This window comes from Anopheles funestus, chromosome 3RL, assembly GCF_943734845.2.
Source record: "Anopheles funestus chromosome 3RL, idAnoFuneDA-416_04, whole genome shotgun sequence".
Lineage (NCBI taxonomy): Eukaryota > Metazoa > Arthropoda > Insecta > Diptera > Culicidae > Anopheles > Anopheles funestus.
Window position 1 is genome coordinate 58013258 of NC_064599.1, and position 17692 is coordinate 58030949.

Here is a 17692-nt window from a genome sequence, read left to right on the forward strand (position 1 = left end):
GGTCACCACGAAACGAGATACAGATTTGTCGATAGCAATTTAACAATTTTCCGTTTTCCGACCATGATTTGAAAATGTCTCATACCAACAATTTATCGTTTCCACATGACAGCTTGAACGATAAGTTGTTTTCAACGGCTTGTTTTGACAAGTCGTTCTTGCTGCGAAACGAAGCAAAGCAACCGTTGCAATTTTTCAAACCTGAACAGACTCCCAGCAACGACGCTTTCGTAGAACAAAGCAAACTTGCTAGCTCGGTGGAAGTGCAGCGTTGATACCAGTGCTAATTGTTGTAATAGCGGTGAAAATCTGTGAAATATTAAAGGAATAGCGTGTACACTGGTGTAATTTTTATTGGTGGTATATATTTTTATGTGGGAAATGCAATAATGGATCCTTTCACACAGGTAAGCCACCAACCGTACATCCATGGCGTCGTTGTGAATTTTTCGTGCCAATACGATCCCTGTTGTGTTACTGTTTGTAATGTTCCACCTTTTCAGAATATACTCGAGCGCGCTGAAAAACGCGCCGCCGCATTTGGCTTAACGAACACTTCAAAGTTTCCATTGTCGGAATTTAACTACGAGGTGGACAAACAAACGACTGGAGCTTCGCCCAAGAAAAAGTCCGCCGCAAAGAAGCATTCAGCACCAAAGCCACCGTCTACGTCGTCGTCAACGAGCGTATCGACGCGCACGGCAACGGACGGTGAGCGTACTACCACGGTGGATATTGGTGGGCAGGACAATTGTGATGTAGCGCTGGAAATAAACATCACGACAAGCGCTAATCTGCAAGTTGACCTAGGGGTGAAGGAACTTGAAAATGATGGCAGTGTTAAAAAGCAATGGGAACATAATATTGTGCGTGCGCTCGAGGGTGAGAAGGAGAACAGCGCTGAGGCGAAAAGTCTCATACGAGACCAGAGCCGGAATCAACTGCAGCGGCTCGGTACGCTCTACTCGGAAACCCAGGACCTTTCTTCACCGGTGCATCGGACCGAGGCACGGTTTCATGAGGACATGAAGCAAAGCAGCAAACCGAAGCCAAAGCTGGCAAAGTTAGCAATGTTGGCTGATTCGATTAACAATTGGGAAGACGATACGTCGCACCCGGACATTACGCATCACCGTGAAACGATCGTAACGGGTAGGGATAATAAATCGCCTACCGTTCGCCGGCATAGTCCGAAGCGTGCTGGAGGTGCTGCCTCGTCCTCTGCCACATGTACGGGTGCAACTCCCAAAAAGTACCCAGCACCAAATCCTCCGAAATCGATCCTAAGTCCCCAGAAACCGGGTAGCAAAGGAGATGAACCATCTGGGCCGTCAGGTAAACAGGGGCAAACGAAATCACTGAAATGGGATCAGAAGGTCATGGATACGCTCGAATCGCAAGGTTTCCAGAGACGCGAATCAACTACTTCGAAACTGATATACGATTATAAGGAGGACAAGAATGGCAAAAAACCAGATACCTACAGGGTACCAGCATCGGTCTCAACTGCTAACTTAACATCACGCGAACGGAGTACTACACAGGTGGATCAAGCGGAAGCAGTAAAAAGGTCCACTGCCGCTAGCCAGCAGAAAAAACCAATTGGAGCAGCGAGTATGCCCAAGGCAACTGGTGGGTTGGTATCGGGACGAACAGCAATGTTCGAAAAATCAACCGGACGGCGTCAATCAATATTGAAAGCAGGACAAAAAGATCCAGCCGAAATGTCTCTCAAGGAGCGTATGGCTATATTTGAAAAGAACAAGGGAGCCGCCTTGGTACCGAAGGCAGCATTCGGTATAAGTCCTTCGATTCGGCAGATCACCGGAGAGAAGGAGGGTGGGAAATCGTCCTCGTCCGGATCGGGGCCAATGTCTTGCGCTGCCATTCAAGGATCTGGCTTTGGAAGCATAACGCAGCAAGCGCGACCAACTGCTCCAGCATCTCCGCAGAGCAAACCGAAAGCTGACCATGGCAAATCTGCAGTGAAAATTGAAACGAAAGCAACTGGTTCCGCCATTCGTAACACTGTTGAAGCTCTGATGTCGGACACGAGCACAATTTCGCAGTCGGAAATATCGGAAGAAATCCGTCGCCTGCGTCAGCAGGAGATGGACATGTTGCTCAATCGCTTTACGAAACCGACCGACATGTCGTCGGATTCGATGTCGCATGAATCGCAACCCATCCCATCAGCACCGCCGATGCCCCCGGAGGGTTACCTTACGGCCAGTGGTAGGAAGCAAAAGAAGCAATCGTTGGAGGGTCACAATAACTATCCACCCAAACGCCGCAGTGGTATGTTTTGAGGGCATAATCGCTTGAAGTGTTCAATTGTTTTGTTATTTACCACATTTCTCATATTTCTTTAAGATGGTACAAACGACAGTCCGGGTGTGATGGCTGCCCTGGATGATGTGAAGCGTATCCGGGTAGCGTCGACGGCGAAAGATGGACGCATGTACCCAGCACTGAGCGATATCGAAACGACAGCGACCGATTCGGGTGACGAAGTGGCGGCGGGTGATGATTACACTACCGCCACCGTTTCCGGTTCGGAAGCGTCGGAACGTGCCTACCGGACCTGCTACGGGGATGTCGGCGACGATGAGCATGTCGTGGAGGAGGAAGATTACGACGAAGAGGAGGATAATGAACGGCATCAGTACGAGGTGGATGAGGATGACGACAGGTGGGAACTCATTGTTGATCTTTTGCAGTGTTTTTGCTGCGCTAACATTTGATGCTTGCATTAATTTTTACATTTCTTGCTTCATGCTTTTCATCCCATTGCTCATTACTACTTCTTCAAATGCTTTTCTTTTTAATTCTTTTATCCGCAATTAATACTATGCACTTCTATCACATTTTCATGTTACGCACATTCCTGCTATATTCACTGGATGAATATCAGTTACCTGTTATGTCGTTGTGGAACAAGAAATTTTTACACAAATTTGATTAAAAAATTAAATTGTTACATGCAGACAATGAAACTGAAATCAAAGAAATGGAGCATTAAAATCTAGAATTGAATAATTACAATAGGATTTGAAGCAACTCATACTCATTAAGTTGTATTACAATAACCAAATCCGTTGTGTTATGATAACAAAAACAATAAACTAAGTCATCTTATCATAATTTCATGTACACTGGGAATGGTTTTCTAATCGGTTCATTACTCATCTTTAAAGCTTTGAGAAATTGTTCATATTTACGCACATGGAAAGTGGTATGAAAGTAATGTTTTGCTTTTAAATTTCTAATCCGCAGCTTCATGTATTCCGATGATGACGAAGAGGCCGACGTCGCCAACGTAAGCCTGGGACGCGAAATTCTGCAAGCAGTCAAACTGAACGATCGTCGCACTAGCCGTGGTCGACGTCAGAGTCAAGACTGGAACGTAAGTAATAGAGTAACGTAGTATTGCGTATTTAGAAAACTGTGTTTTGAATTGTATATTTTGTTTTGTATAGTTTTGTTTTGCTGCACAAATACAATATTTTATTTATTTATTTATTTTTTTGATTATCTAATTTTTATCTTGAACCAACATCTATGATCCGCCTGTCGGAAACGTCTTGTTTCCACTCTAAACAATTGCGATCCGTTTTGAACCGTATCTTTTGAATCTGTAGCATAAGGATAAAGTTGCCCAAATGCAGAGCACGAAAGGTGTGTCTTTCGACCTAAATCATTCCATTACCACCGATGGTTCGGATCAGCTCGAGGACAGCGATCTGATCGATGCCTGTCTCGAGGAAGCTTTTGTTGATGAGGGCGACGAAGACAGTGAAGCGTTTGATACACCCGTAAGAAACTAAGAACTAGCTATGATTTTGGGTGATGTGGTGGATGTGGGCTAACACACTAACTGAACGTAACGCATGAAGCTTGAAAGTTGAAACATTGGGTTTATTTTATAAAGCATGTGCATAATCAACTGAAAAATGTATTTATTGGTTAATGTGATTATATGTATTTTTTACTAAAACATTGAATGGAATAAAATATTAAAGGTTTAGAATGAAAATGAATGGTTTTTGCAAGAGGGATCATTTAAATACTATTTAAAATTATTAACCCTTGCAATGGCTAACACATGTCGGTTGTTCATGAGCATAAACTTTCGTACGCTTTTTGCTACTGTTTGCTGACAATGGTGTACTCATGGACAACTTTTATAACTAATTCGCTTTATGTTTTCCTCTACTGCAATGTTCATTTCCGTAGCGTAAGTCTTCAGTTTCGTCCAACAGTTTCTCCTATCAGAAACATTCAGGGCGCGATCGTTGCGCTACAATCAACGAGGAGCACTCAGAGAAGGTGACCAACAGTGGGGCTACCAAGCGTAAGTCTGGTACACCGCGCAAAAGCCAAGCTGGCCAACCGCAGACTGGTACCGTTGATTATAGCAGCCCGGTACGTTCGGAACTGCAGGTAAAGCCGTCTAAAGAGGATGACGATATGGTCACGTTGGTCCATACCGTCAGCTTCTACCGTCGGCAACAGCAACAGCAACAAAATTCGATAACTCCACGAAAAGTCGCACGTACACCGGTGACGCTGAAGGCATCCACTTCACCGGCCAACAGAGCGGGTACGGTTGATTCTACCACGGCACTCGATTCGGACGAAGAAGATGTGTCCAGTACCGCCGAGTCTACCTCCACCGGCACGGAGGAAGGTGAATTTTTGGTACAGGAAAAGGTGAAAAAACTTTTGGACGAAGTTTGCAAACAGCAGACGATAATTGCCCAAGCGAGCCAGGCGTTGAACCTTTGCGCTGCCACAATCGAATTTTCCGGCTCAACGGAATCGGCCGAAGGCGAACGACATCTGCTCGTAGCGAGTAAGTTTGGCAGGAAATGTAACCATTTTCAAACAGTGTCTTACTTTAATAATGTTTTATTTCTTTCCATTTAGCGCATCGCCGACAAGCCATTTTGGACGAAGTGCAACGGCTACGTGTCGAAGGCTGTCTACGGCCAGTGGGTGCACCCACGGAAAAGGGTCGCCTGACGGTGAAGGATATCACGCTGCCCCTCAAACAGGAGTACATGCGGAAGCTAGCATCAGATCAAATCAGTGGCCATAATTTGGTCTGTCTGCTAAAGTATAATGAAACCGTATTGGCCACACAGACGGCACCAACGTTACCAGGACTGCTTTCGGTACGATTTCCCGATGTGCTTCAGCTGAGTAACGTATTTGCTGATTTTAAGGTAAGTTAAAAATGTCTCTGCAAATCGTTAAATGAAATAACTATAAACCGATCCTTATTTTTTGTATACATTGTACACATTGTTTAGATAACGATGGAAATTTACGGCATGCCCGCTGGTCGTGAGGTCCTGCCGCACGAGATAAAGTATCATATTGCGTTGGGCAAAAAGAAAGGCGGTAGTGGATCGAGCAAGCTGCTCCATACGCCGAAAGGGCTGAAAAGTAATTCGCGGCTCATAATGCCTCCAGTGCAATCCCCGGCCGGACCGCAAGCCGTCCGGTCGCCGTCGCTTACACTGTACGGATTCATCATTTTCTCGCTGAAAGAAATTCAACGTACGAGCTGGACGCTTAATCCCATCTCGGGCTGTGCAAGCCCATTAGATGGTACGGTTAACATGCGTGTGAATTGCGAGCTAGCGGTGACGGTGGACTATCACGGCTTTTTGACGATGTATGAGGACGTTTCGGGGCTGGGCGCATGGCACAGGCGCTGGTGTCGACTGCAACGTCACATGATCAATTACTGGCGGTATCCGGACGACGAAAAGAAAAAGGCACCGATCGGTAGTATTGATCTGCAGGGCTGCAGCACGCAGCGTGTTGGTGTTGCACCACGCGACATCTGCTCACGGTTGAACACGTTGATGCTGGAGTTTGCACGCCCCGCACGGGACAATGATGTTGAATCGTTGAAGATTGTACGACATGGCAAAACCACCGTCGAAAGGTAGGTTGTTTTGTTTCTTGTGAACCATTGTGAAGTAGTTGACTAATTAACGAGTATTTTATCCTTTTTTTCTGCTTTGCAGGTATTTGCTTTCAGCGGATTCAAAAGAGGAACGAGATGAATGGTGTGCCCATCTGAACAAAACGTTGGCACTGTTGAAAGCCTGGGGGGGTTCGAGTAACGTCACCAGTAGTAGCTAATGGAATTTGTTCTTATTTAGTGGAAAAGATTTCTCTTAGACAGTGATCGTTTTTTACGAAAAGATCTATTTTGATAATGTATTGTTTTACGCATTAGAGTTTGAATTCTTATGCCATCGAATACGCCGCGGAAACACAGCATGCAACAGCAATTGAAGTTTGTATGTAAATTACTAAGTATTACTTTTATGGTGTGTACGGTATTGTCGGTTTTTTTTCTGCAAAAGTTTTATATTCACTAGCGTAATGTTTTAATTTTGAATTATTCGTCTACTGATGAAACAATAGACAGAAAGGATGTTTGTGCAACATCGTACGATCCGTGCTAGAAGAAAAAAATGAAGAGCGAGCATTTACGACACCTAACATTATGCATTTACATATATATAAATTAAACTAACTGCTTCGAAGAAAATGTAAACGAAAGTATATGTTTTGATTGAGTATAAATTGATACTAATACTAAACCAAATTCAGCGGATTTGTTCTTTTTCTTTGGTTTGCTGATAGTTTGGGGAATTATGGTGATATCGTTGCTTGCCGTGTTTGCTTGTCTGTATTACGATGTACGGTATTATAGGCTAGAAGTCCTTTAAAACACTCACGAACGAGTGGCGTCCTCTGACAATCACATATTCTCGACCTTTCTGGTGGATTAACCCAATGGCATCAACACTGGCATCTTATCTCCATTTTTATTTTTACTTGGTTTATCGAGCCGGTGAATGTCGTACATTGCCGACTCCAACTTTGAGGAAAGCTTAGTCTTGTCAGGATAAGATGAACCTTTTGTATCATATCTACTTACCAAAATATGAACGAATTGCTATATTTCTTTATTTGTGTGAGCTTACTAATTGTCTTTTTTATAATTTAGTTTATTTTGTTCATTTCTTTGAATCCCCTCAATTATGTCTACTACCTAGCTTTGATTCTTAAGTGTTGTTCTCAATCATGGTTGAAGAGTAATAGCAGATGCGCCTTTTAAAGGAATGATGTTTTTTAGAAAAAATATTTTAGCAAAAAACACGTTGTTGTTTCGCTTAACATATATGTAAATGCGTCCTTCTAACTGTGTCCGAATTAAACCTTAAGAAGCGCTCATTGTTTGTTGTATGTGTGGCATTGGAAAGTGATATAAAATAATGGACATTGGTGATAAGGTCTTCTAAATCTGCAATGTGACCATTTTCCAACCTAAGCAGGGGAGTATAACCTCAACCATAGGAGAAACGCAAAAAAAATCTTAGCTACAAAAAAAACGGCAAACTTAGGTGCTTTAAAGTAATAGCTCAAACACATACCCATTATACCTTTTTAAACGTAAAAAATACCAAAACGTAATCTCTTACCGACGCACGTAGCAATGCACGTGCTTAATTGTATGCATTAGGCAAGCTTGTTCCCCTTACAGCACAAACGGAAGAATAGCTTTGCGATTTTTCGGATAGTCTTTGAACTCTTTCTTGTAGTTGCGGTGTTTGCCGAGAGCCCATACGGTCATCTGGTACATGCCGGCAGCAGCAAAGAGGCCGGCTGGAATGCAGGACGTCATCAAGGTATAACCGACCCACGAGAAGAACTCGTACGTGTAGTTTGGGCACGAGACAAAGCTAAAACAAGAATAGATTTGTTACTTTTTTGCCTTTCCTTTGCGTTGCACTAGCGAACTTACTTGAACAGTTGCGTGAGTGGATTAGCATCCGGTACGGGGATTTTCCTCACGTTCGATCCTGCCGGTCGCAAGTTGCGCAGCAAAATGTGAATAGAGAAATTGCCCAGCTCACTGACCTGTGTGTGTGTGTCGGATGAGTGTGGTACGTTTAACGTGCGTGAGTAAATAATCCCGAAAGACGATGTTTGCAATAAACCTTAACTTACCACAAAAGTGGCCAACCCGGCATACACCAATGCCGAGCAAGGTTCCGTGAATAGTGGATGGTTAACGTGATAAGCCACGTACCCGGCGAACGCCCAATAATAGGAGCAATTTTTAAACAGATTCCTCAGTGGCATTGTTGCATGAGAGAATCGGTGTACGAACAGTGTCTCTAGCAGACGTTTAGAGTAGTGTCCGACCCAGCATGCTGCCGCAATCCTGAAGGGGAAAAAAGCAAAACAACATTGTAACGCCACAAAACTCGTAAAAACTATATGAAACCCAATTTTCAAGGTAAACTTTAAGGTGCTGCACACATTCATTTCTTTACGATCAAAAAGTTCCCTTGTTACATTCAATTGATTCACGTTTCCCCGTGTATTCGTGTGCCGGCAAGCTTTTTGTCCTTGAACTTGACCAAGGCAAAAACAAACCATTGAGGTAGCACACATGCGTCGTTTGCGTCACTAGCAAGAACACGCTGCAGCAATAAGCGTTGTCTGCTGAGCTTTTGAATGATCGATAAACTGTTTGTTCGTATTTACCCAGCGAGTGTCTGCGTAAGCCCAATGCGTTTTTATGCCAATGTTCTGTTCAAATACAGCTGCATGACGCGGCAAAGCAGCGATGTAAAGATTTCATACAACAAAAACCCGGCAGGGTAAAAAAACTGTTCCTCCAAAGGCATTTTTGAAACCGAGGACACAAACTGATCTTGAGAGTAAAACTTTCTATTTTTCACACCGTTTTAGAAAGATGAATCGAATTGACAAAAGCCCCAAATGTATCATATGACACGAAACATCAATTCCCCGTTCCAAGTTCGATTTGTGGCAAGTGTTCAATGGACGTTCAATGAACGTTTTGCTAAACATATTACCACCGCCTGGCCCGCGACAGGGGCAATGTATGTGCATTCATTAACGGTCGCGTTAGTTTCATTATCGTATAGCGACGCACCGTGTGGACTTCGGACCACTCTGCTTCTGGTTGGCGATGAAGTAACGATTTTTTCACCACATAAACTCATAATCCCATTCCCATTTAACCCACAAACGCTAGGTTACCATGGGTTGCTTTGCTTTTCACCCTACTTACTTGGCGGTAAGGCTCATCGGATTGTCGGCATTGGCGTAGATGAGTGATGGTCGCTGGTAGAAAAGCAGATAGACAAATATTGGCCCTGCATACTCCGCCAGGAATACACCCTTCCAGCTGATCTGTGGCCCAAGATCGCGAACATAAATTTTCCCTCCCGAAGACACATTGAGCGTTTTCAGTGTTTCGCTTTCCTTCGGTGCTTTGCCGCGTGGTTCCAACCGGAGCGACTGGCGATGGACGGTCAGGGCGGGTTTCAGCTTGTGCACCTCGGCTTTAAGCGCTTGCAGTGTGGTGTCGCCTGAAACACGACACTTGCCAAGCGATTTCGATGATTTGGCATCCAAAAATTCGATCTACAAATAAAAACGTAGTATGTACGATTATTTTGGTGTTTTACTTCGGCATTTTCGCTTCGTGGTTGCCTGAACGTACCTCCATGTTTGCTGTTAATCCGTGGCACTTCCGTCTAGTGTGAGGCCCGTTATCTGGGAGAAAGTGTGGCCGACCTTACGGTGCTTCAACGGTGATTACGATTATTTAACAGCAGCGATGCACCACCGAACATGAAATCGCGAAAAGCAGACAAGCAAAACGAAGATATCTCTTCCCTCTCCACTGAACGATTGTTGATGACTTTAGTTCGCTGATTTGTCAGGTGTGGTGTGTTTATAACGGTGTGGTAGAGATTTGAACCAGAATCGGAGAATGTACAAAAATCAAGGAACGCGGCTTCTGTCGGTTGGTTTTACGCTGCAGCGATTGATTTGTTTTAGTTTGCTATTCTTGTTGTATTTTCACATCTATAAAAATCTTCATTCAAATCTAGTCCGATCGGTGTAAAATATGATCATTATCTTCGTACCGTACGATCGACATTAAACTACAACCATCCTTTTCGTCTCAGAAATTCAATTAAAAACGGTTACTCTATATCTATTATTATTTATTATCAAAAAAAAAAAAACAAGGAAACAAGCCCACTTTTCCTACACTACTACCGGCAATAACACATTTTGGTTTCTTGTCAAGTTGGTCTGCTCTGCGCTGGTTTGCACACTCTAGGAAATATCCAGATAGCTCATGCTAAAACCAAGATTCACCCGATAACATTCTGGCACATAGCTTGAGTTCGCGTCCAGATAGCGTATAGCTGCACTAAACATAGGTTCGGACAGCTCCAGATTGACCACATTACTGTCCTCCCGCCAGAATACGAACAACGGTTGCTCTTCGTACTTTTCATACCGATACATCAGCTTCATTGCCCGATGTCGTTCCAGCTTGATCGTATGCTTCCGGTAGGTGCTATCTATAAACACATCATCGTCGTCGTCATCTTCATCCTCGCTCTCATGGATCTCCCCACCATCAGTTTGATGCGGTTCGAGCTTCCGTTCGTCCTTCTTTGCTCGGTCATCATCGATATCGTCCGAGCATGATTCTGACGAACCCGATCCGGTGCGTTTCTGTTTCGCACGAAATACGCTCAGCTGACAATCCATGATTTGCATTAGCAGATAGAAAACATCTCCTTCCATTCCGGGACGACGCAGTTCAAACATCAGCTTTATCGACGGCGGAAGTCCGAGATGGGTGACGAAGTTAAATTCCCGCACCGTCTTGCGAACGAGATGGTGAAACAACTCCAATGCATCATCCGTTCGGAAGAGTGCAACCGGGATCGATCGGTCCGCCTGGAAGCGAACGTTTTCGTACCAAAGCTTCACCGATGATCGATTCTTTCGCGTTGATCCCAGATACTGCAGGCATCGCTTACAGTACACGAAACGTTCCTTGCGCACATGAACTCGCTGCAGCACGGAACGATGCATTAGCGCGTAGAACGTGCCGTAGAACAGATCGTACTGTTGTGGTTCGAACGTCGTGCTTAGGGAAGGGGTGGAAGTTTCACCATGCGTGTGGCCACTGTGTACCTGTTGCTCTTCTTCTCGAGGATGATCGTGTCGATGACAGAACCAGTCGTCTGTATCCAGCTGCTCGGAGGGTAATTCCAGTACGCGGTTGAATGAAATTCCCGACTCGTTTTGGTCGGCAGGCTCTACCAGTGGGCCTCCACAGTTGTTGCAAAGCACTCGATAAGGTTTGCCCGCCTCAACATTACAAAGCAGCCGGAAAGGTTCGTCGTCCGGGTTGGTATCGGTAGACAGTCGTTCGGAACCGAACACACTCTCGTTAGTGTTCACCCGGAAGCAAATGTAACGATTCTTAATGACCAGCGAACTGAGCGTTTGGGTGTGCAGCTGGAAGTAGTCACCGGTACGTATTTCGTACCGCTCTCGTTCACCTTTCATAACGATCGTTATACGATCGGTGGCCAATTCGATGGTGGTTGATTCGATATCGGCAAACTTTCGTGGAAAAGATATGAAAAAGTTGGCACACTGTAAACGTGGCCGTAGCTCGACCAGTAACCGATCGATCTTTCCCGTGGATGGGATCATGCTGTTGGATTTCCTTCCTTGCCGGTGGTTGATAATGGTAAAAGCAAATATTTAACAAACCTTGACGGTTGTTTGTTTTATGATGTTAGATCGGTAGTGAGAGGAAATTTTTTTTGAAGCAGACCTGTTTTCTCGCGCTGGCTTTTCCTACTGCGATGGATCAAGATTCGTTTTGGCGCGCTTTGCAGCGGGCTCTTCGCTTTCAGCAGCGAGAAACTTTGCATACAGCTTGTCCGTTTCCTTCAGCGTATAGGACAGCGTTGCACGCTGATAATAATCACCCAGCAGCTCAATGTTGTTGATCACCGTCGATAAGAGATGCGCCTTGTCGCAGCCCGTACCCGGAGGATCGTACCGTAGGTAGGTGAAGTGCATGTGCAGATGATAGAATGTGGGCTGGTAGTGCAGATAGATGCGCAACTGGGACGCTCCGATGCCGTACCGTTTCTCGATGGCGGCTATTCCACGCGACTGTACGTTGCGAAGCAGTGGCAAATGGGCCGGAGTTAGATCGCGAAGCGAACGAATGTCGCGACGGCGTACCAAGGCTAACAGGTACAGCTGTTCGACCGTTTTACCGTCCCATTTTAGATCGGGCAGCAGGATGAAACCGTTTTCGTCGCAGGGATCCTCGTACAGGATACGTTCTTTTTCTTTGCGATGTTCAAGCACGTTGTAAAGCCACTGGGGAGAAGAAAAAAGCATACTAAGTGTTATGCAAATGAAACAGGAAAACCCGTAGCGCGAAACACCCGTTACCTCGAGGCTTAATTGCTCACGTTCCAGGTGAGGGGAAGTAATATTCTTGTACTGTTCGCTCGTCTCGTTGACCATGTACCGAAGCTGCGCACAATGTTTAACGATGTGCTTCTCCGAAGCAGGATAGATGATGGACACTTTTAAACCTTAAAAGGAAAACAAATCCATTAACTCCTTAATTAGGAGTGTAAGTTGGATCCACTTTACATACGGTTTATCTCTGGATCCACGGTGCAAAGGAAGTTCCCATACACGTCATTAACGAACTCCTTGTGCAAACGTGATGACGTCGTGAAAAACGTCCGCTCGTTGCCAGATGGATCAGTTTTCTCGCCCACGTTAGCACACTCGGATTCACTTTCACTGTTGCTGATTTTTTCACGCTGCGTTGGCGTGCTAGGTGGCACTGTCGTAATCTCGGCCTCGGTGAAGGCCCGCTTCTCGAGCACGACGATGGCCTGCTTGTCTGGCGAAAGATTGCTAAAATGCCCCAGCAGGGCGACACACTTGTGCGTACTGTTATTGTTCAGCACGCGCACGGTACGAAAGTGGGCCAGATCGTAACATATTTCGTCTACCGTGCTTTGTTCGGTTGGTGGTACTGGTAGTTGCTGACCTTCGCGTTGACGTTGAGACGGTGATTCATCGACAACATTACATTCGCTGACCTTGTTTGTGCCGTTATCGTTCGATGCGGTGCTTGTTTTCAGCATGTCAACGCTTGGCGGAACCAATTCGGAGATTTTTAAGATGGTTACAGTACGGACAAGGCTTTTCAGAAGTGGGAATGTTGGATTCTCGTGTCGTATCCTGTGCCTAGCTTATCAGTAACAACAAATTAAGAACGCCAGCCGAAAACCGCGTTTTCTGACGCCATCGGAGCAATCTGTCAGAACCAATATTCACCATCGGTTACTATATTCACCACGCAAATGTCATCATTCCGCACAGTTGTTCTATTGCTGGACAAACGAATCTGTTTTACACACGTTTTGGCCTATACCGACGGGCGGGAATTATCCTTCTTCTAGAGAATGTTGCTGGTACTTAAATCAATTCCACTCCATTGCACAATTGTTCATCATCCTTTTGACGAAGTTGGCTTTTTCCTTTCTATTGGGCGTTAAATTGGAAACTGCATGATAGGATGTATTCGGCTAGCGATTAGATGATAGCAATATGTAGCTAGGCTTAAAATTAGTACAGCCTTGCTCAATTATATTGAATTGCATTTACATACAAAATTGCACATCTTTCGGGAATTAAGTTAATTTTCACAGGAATGTTGCAAATTTTGAATTGTAACGGAATGCGTGTAAACTGCAATCTGTGGTGAATTTGGAAACGCATGTCAAACTTCAGAATTTGCAAAAAGTAAAAAAAAACACCAAACCGCCGGCCACCGCTGTTTGCCGCTTCATATTTCAGGCGTTACACAAAGCAAAGAAACATATTTTGCCCCGGACGTGTAGCGTTAAAACAATATACACCGGGTTAAAACGTTTGTTAAGGGAAAGAGTGTGATTATTTAAGCGTACGTTGTACATATTTACCGTGCGGTAGCGGTTGTAAGAAAGCGCGTCATACCTGTAGGACCATAGTAAAGCAGCGGGTTTCTACCAGAGCAGCACACAGAGGAAAATGGAGATCAATGAGAATAATTTTGAGCGATTGGGCAACTACCTGCAGCAAACCCTGAATCCGGATCCGGAAGTGCGCCGTCCAGGTAGGTAGGAAGGATGCGAAGAGGGAAAGTAATGCTCCACAGAATGGTTGGCATATGCTTCCATGTGTGGTTGCCGCTGTTGTTGTGATGTGGAGGTTGATGATAGTTTTACTAACGTTACGTTCTGAAAACTCCCTTCCACCAGCTGAACGGTTCATCGAAAGCATCGAAGTTAGCCAGAACTATCCGTTGCTATGCTTGCATCTTATCGATCGGCCCCAGGTGGATATGACGATCCGTGTGGCGGCCGCAATCGCTTTCAAGAATTTCGTCAAGCGCAATTGGGGCTTCCATCTGGACAATGATGGTCCGAACAAGGTGAGTGAGTCGGATCGGAGCGGTATTAAGAGTTTGATCGTGCCGATGATGCTCAAGTCGCCGGCCGCCATACAGAAGCAGCTGAGTGATGCGGTTAGCATTATTGGAAAGTACGACTTTCCGACCAAATGGCCCGAGCTGATGGACGAGATGATTGAAAAGTTTGCCACCGGAGATTTTCATATCATTAACGGTGTGCTGCAAACGGCTCATTCGCTGTTCAAACGCTACAGGTACGAGTTTAAATCGCAGGAGCTCTGGGAAGAGATCAAATACGTTCTGGATAAGATGGCCAAACCGCTCACCGAGCTGCTGCAGGCAACGCTCGGTTTGGCAGAAGCTCACGCCGGCAACAAGGAAGCGCTTTTGGTCATCTACAACTCGCTGGTGCTCGTGTGCAAGGTATTCTTTTCGCTCAACGCTCAGGATTTGCCCGAGTTCTTCGAGGACAATATGGAAACGTGGATGAAAGCGTTCCACGGGCTGCTGACGGTGGACGTACCGTGTCTGAAGACGGACGATGATGAGGACGCTGGCGTTCTCGAACATCTACGGTCGCAAATCTGCGAGAACCTGTGCATGTACGCGCTCAAGTACGACGAAGAGTTTGGACCGTACATGCCACAGTTTGTGACCGCCGTCTGGGAGTTGCTAGTGAATACCCGCATCCACACCAAGTACGATTCGCTCGTTTCGAATGCGCTCCGGTTTTTGAGTACCGTCGCTGAACGGAGCCACTACCGTCATCTGTTCGAGGATCCGAACGTGCTGGCCAGCATCTGCGAGAAGGTCATCATACCGAACATGGACTTTCGCGTGTCGGACGAGGAGCTGTTCGAGGACAACCCGGAGGAGTACATCCGGCGGGACATCGAGGGTTCGGATGTGGAGACGCGTCGACGGGCTGCCTGCGATCTGGTGAAATCGCTGCTGCAGAAATTCGAAGCAAAGATAGTGGAAATTTTCGGCCAATATCTGCAGGTACTGTTGGCGAAGTATGCCGAGAATACGACTAACAACTGGAAGGCGAAAGATACCGCCATCTATCTGGTCACGTCAATGGCATCGAAAGGACAAACGCAGAAGCATGGCGTGACGCAAACGTCCGAGCTGGTACCATTGCCGCAGTTTACCCAGCAGCAGATCATTCCAGAGCTGGAGCGAGCCGACGTTAATCAGCTGCCGGTACTGAAAGCGGATGCGCTGAAGTTCATCATGACGTTCCGTACGATTCTCGGTCCGCAAATTATCGTCGCTACGATGCCACTCGTTGCGAAACATCTTGGCGCGACAAGTGTTGTGGTGCATACGTACGCAGCCTGTACGATCGACAAGATACTCACGATGCGCGGCCCGGATAAGCAACCGATCGTGACGAAGGAGATCCTCTCGCCGCTCAGTGCGGAACTGATAGCGGGCCTGTTTGCTGCGATCACTGTACAGGGCTCGAACGAGAATGAATACATCATGAAGTGCATTATGCGTGTACTAAACACGCTGCAGGAAGCATCCTTACCTTTCATGATCGTGGTGCTGCCACGTCTGACCGATATTCTGTCCACCGTTGCGAAGAACCCATCGAAACCACACTTTAATCACTATCTGTTCGAGACACTTTCTCTCTCGGTCAAGTAAGTACAAAGCTTTTACCTTTTAATTTTTCTTAATATATATAATCCATATTGAACCACTTCCATCCCCTCCAGACTCGTTTGTAAAGCCGATCCAAATGCGGTAAGTTCGTTCGAGGAGGCTCTGTTTCCCGTTTTCCAAGGAATTTTGCAGCAAGACGTGCTGGGTAAGTATACGGAAGTGATCTTCGCATTTTTTCCGTAACCGACTGTTCATTGGTTTTCGTCCTTTTCATTGGCAGAATTTATGCCATACGTGTTCCAGATGTTATCACTGTTTTTGGAAATACGCGAGGGCAAAAGCAACATTCCCGACACGTATCTGGCATTGTTCCCTTGTCTGCTTACGCCTGCTCTCTGGGAGCGACCAGGCAACGTGACGCCACTGATTCGACTGCTGTGTGCATTTGTGCGGCAAGCTTCGACGCAAATTTCCACCGATGACAAGCTGAATGGAGTGCTGGGTGTGTTCCAGAAGATGATTGCCTCGAAAAATAACGATCATGAAGGGTTCTATCTGTTGCAAAATCTGCTCCTTTACTATCCACCGTAAGCTTTTTGAGTACAATATGCAAATCGAGCTATAAAGAAAGTTGCGTACTAACGATCTGTGTTCGTCATTCTAGCGAGGAGCTTGGTCGGAGTATGCGTCAGATATTTTCTCTACTGTTCCAACGGCTTAGTTCCTCCAAAACGACCAAGTTTGTACGAAGCTTCATCGTTTTTCTCTGCCTTTATTCGGCTCGTGTTGGTCCCCAAGCGCTGATACAGATGATAGAAAGCATTCAAGCACAGTAAGCAATCGATTGTATTAACTAAATCATTACGAATACTTAACTATCTGCTTACTAAATCGTTTACAGAATGTTCGGCATGGTGATCGAGCGCGTGTTCATTCCAGATATTAACAAAGTTTCGGGAGAGCTCGAGCAGAAGATCGTTTCCGTTGGCATAACGAAGCTGCTGTGCGAATGTCCGGAAATGCTAGCCGAACCGTACGTCATGTACTGGCCAAAGCTACTGCAGACGGTGGTACAGATCTTTGAGCTACCACCCGACGAGTCCGCCATTGACGGAGATAACTTTATCGAGATTGAAGACGTGCCCGGTTATCAGGCGGCTTACTCGCAGCTAAACTTTGCCCAATCGAAACCGGTCGATCCGCTACAGGATGTGGGAAATGTGCGTCAATATTTGGTACAGAATATCGGCAACTTGGCGCAAACGAACGCGGGTAAGGTGGGTACACTGATTGCTGCATTGCCGGCCGATCACCAGGAAGCGTTGCAAAAGTACTGTGCGCAGAGTGGTGTTCAGATCGCTTAGAAGAGAAGTGACAAACAGCTGGTCGATTTGTACGCAATGGGCAGAGCGAACCAATTTATGATGAGTTTAACTTCTTCTTTTTAAAACTAATCTGTTCGCTATTTGCATTTTTTAACCGTTAATATATTTAGTTCATTCATCCGTGATCATGTAGTACTTGTTTGCAAACCGGGGCTTCTTCCGAAATGGTGTTTTTGTCCCACATGTATAAGGAAAAAGTGCAGTTGTAATAAACCTATTGTAAGTCGCTGTTGTCTTGTACTTGAGATTGTACTATTTGTAACGCACCGTAAATATCCGAAGCGTGTGAGGACCATCACAATTTAATGCG

General features: G+C 45.6%; 5 protein-coding genes across 6 annotated transcripts; 2 read left to right on the top strand and 3 right to left on the bottom strand.

Moving 5' to 3' along the window:
* The first annotated feature begins 168 nt into the window (after positions 1–168).
* LOC125771105 (anillin) lies at positions 169–6848 on the top strand. 2 transcript variants are annotated; one of them, XM_049441367.1, is made up of 9 exons: positions 169–407; positions 504–2298; positions 2374–2692; positions 3277–3406; positions 3642–3815; positions 4237–4855; positions 4930–5228; positions 5316–5959; positions 6042–6848. In XM_049441367.1, exons 1-9 carry the CDS (start codon positions 390–392, stop codon positions 6157–6159), a joined length of 4116 nt encoding a protein of 1371 aa, XP_049297324.1. In that variant the 5' UTR covers positions 169–389; the 3' UTR covers positions 6160–6848. The 2 variants fall into 2 exon arrangements, with proteins under 2 accessions (XP_049297324.1, XP_049297325.1); XM_049441368.1 differs by lacking the exon at positions 3642–3815.
* A 168-nt stretch (positions 6849–7016) lies between these two features.
* LOC125771110 (probable very-long-chain enoyl-CoA reductase art-1) lies at positions 7017–9817 on the bottom strand. The gene is made up of 5 exons (XM_049441375.1): positions 9572–9817; positions 9137–9492; positions 8041–8257; positions 7835–7950; positions 7017–7772 (listed from the first exon to the last, which is right to left on the bottom strand). The coding sequence occupies exons 1-5, from the start codon at positions 9575–9577 to the stop codon at positions 7568–7570; spliced, it is 900 nt and encodes a 299-aa protein (XP_049297332.1). The 5' UTR covers positions 9578–9817; the 3' UTR covers positions 7017–7567.
* A 279-nt stretch (positions 9818–10096) lies between these two features.
* Positions 10097–11618, bottom strand: LOC125771108 (uncharacterized). Its single transcript, XM_049441373.1, has one exon. The coding sequence runs from the start codon at positions 11599–11601 to the stop codon at positions 10198–10200; it is 1404 nt and encodes a 467-aa protein (XP_049297330.1). The 5' UTR covers positions 11602–11618; the 3' UTR covers positions 10097–10197.
* Positions 11619–11744: 126 nt separating this feature from the next.
* On the bottom strand, positions 11745–13270 carry LOC125771109 (m7GpppX diphosphatase). The gene is made up of 3 exons (XM_049441374.1): positions 12572–13270; positions 12361–12506; positions 11745–12285 (listed from the first exon to the last, which is right to left on the bottom strand). Exons 1-3 carry the CDS (start codon positions 13071–13073, stop codon positions 11749–11751), a joined length of 1185 nt encoding a protein of 394 aa, XP_049297331.1. The 5' UTR covers positions 13074–13270; the 3' UTR covers positions 11745–11748.
* A 443-nt stretch (positions 13271–13713) lies between these two features.
* Positions 13714–17622, top strand: LOC125771107 (exportin-2). Its single transcript, XM_049441372.1, has 6 exons — positions 13714–14086; positions 14232–16035; positions 16111–16202; positions 16278–16584; positions 16662–16829; positions 16899–17622. The coding sequence occupies exons 1-6, from the start codon at positions 14002–14004 to the stop codon at positions 17359–17361; spliced, it is 2919 nt and encodes a 972-aa protein (XP_049297329.1). The 5' UTR covers positions 13714–14001; the 3' UTR covers positions 17362–17622.
* The last annotated feature ends 70 nt before the right edge of the window (positions 17623–17692 follow it).

Bases quoted from the DNA above. Each gene is read 5' to 3' on its own strand.
- LOC125771107 (XM_049441372.1), top strand. From the start codon at position 14,002: ATGGAGATCAATGAGAATAATTTTGAGCGATTGGGCAACTACCTGCAG. The intron at 14,087-14,231 runs GTAGGTAGGAAG...CCCTTCCACCAG, and splicing joins TCCGGAAGTGCGCCGTCCAG to CTGAACGGTTCATCGAAAGC. The intron at 16,036-16,110 runs GTAAGTACAAAG...CATCCCCTCCAG, and splicing joins ACACTTTCTCTCTCGGTCAA to ACTCGTTTGTAAAGCCGATC.
- LOC125771108 (XM_049441373.1), bottom strand. From the start codon at position 11,601: ATGATCCCATCCACGGGAAAGATCGATCGGTTACTGGTCGAGCTACGG.
- LOC125771110 (XM_049441375.1), bottom strand. The intron at 8,258-9,136 runs GTAAGTAGGGTG...TTTCCCCTTCAG, and splicing joins CCGATGAGCCTTACCGCCAA to GATTGCGGCAGCATGCTGGG. The intron at 7,773-7,834 runs GTAAGTTCGCTA...TTCTTGTTTTAG, and splicing joins CCACTCACGCAACTGTTCAA to CTTTGTCTCGTGCCCAAACT.
- LOC125771105 (XM_049441367.1), top strand. The intron at 2,299-2,373 runs GTATGTTTTGAG...TATTTCTTTAAG, and splicing joins TCCACCCAAACGCCGCAGTG to ATGGTACAAACGACAGTCCG. The intron at 3,407-3,641 runs GTAAGTAATAGA...TTGAATCTGTAG, and splicing joins GTCAGAGTCAAGACTGGAAC to CATAAGGATAAAGTTGCCCA.
- LOC125771109 (XM_049441374.1), bottom strand. From the start codon at position 13,073: ATGCTGAAAACAAGCACCGCATCGAACGATAACGGCACAAACAAGGTC. The intron at 12,507-12,571 runs GTATGTAAAGTG...TTTCCTTTTAAG, and splicing joins CGTGGATCCAGAGATAAACC to GTTTAAAAGTGTCCATCATC. The intron at 12,286-12,360 runs GTAACGGGTGTT...TCTTCTCCCCAG, and splicing joins GTGAGCAATTAAGCCTCGAG to TGGCTTTACAACGTGCTTGA.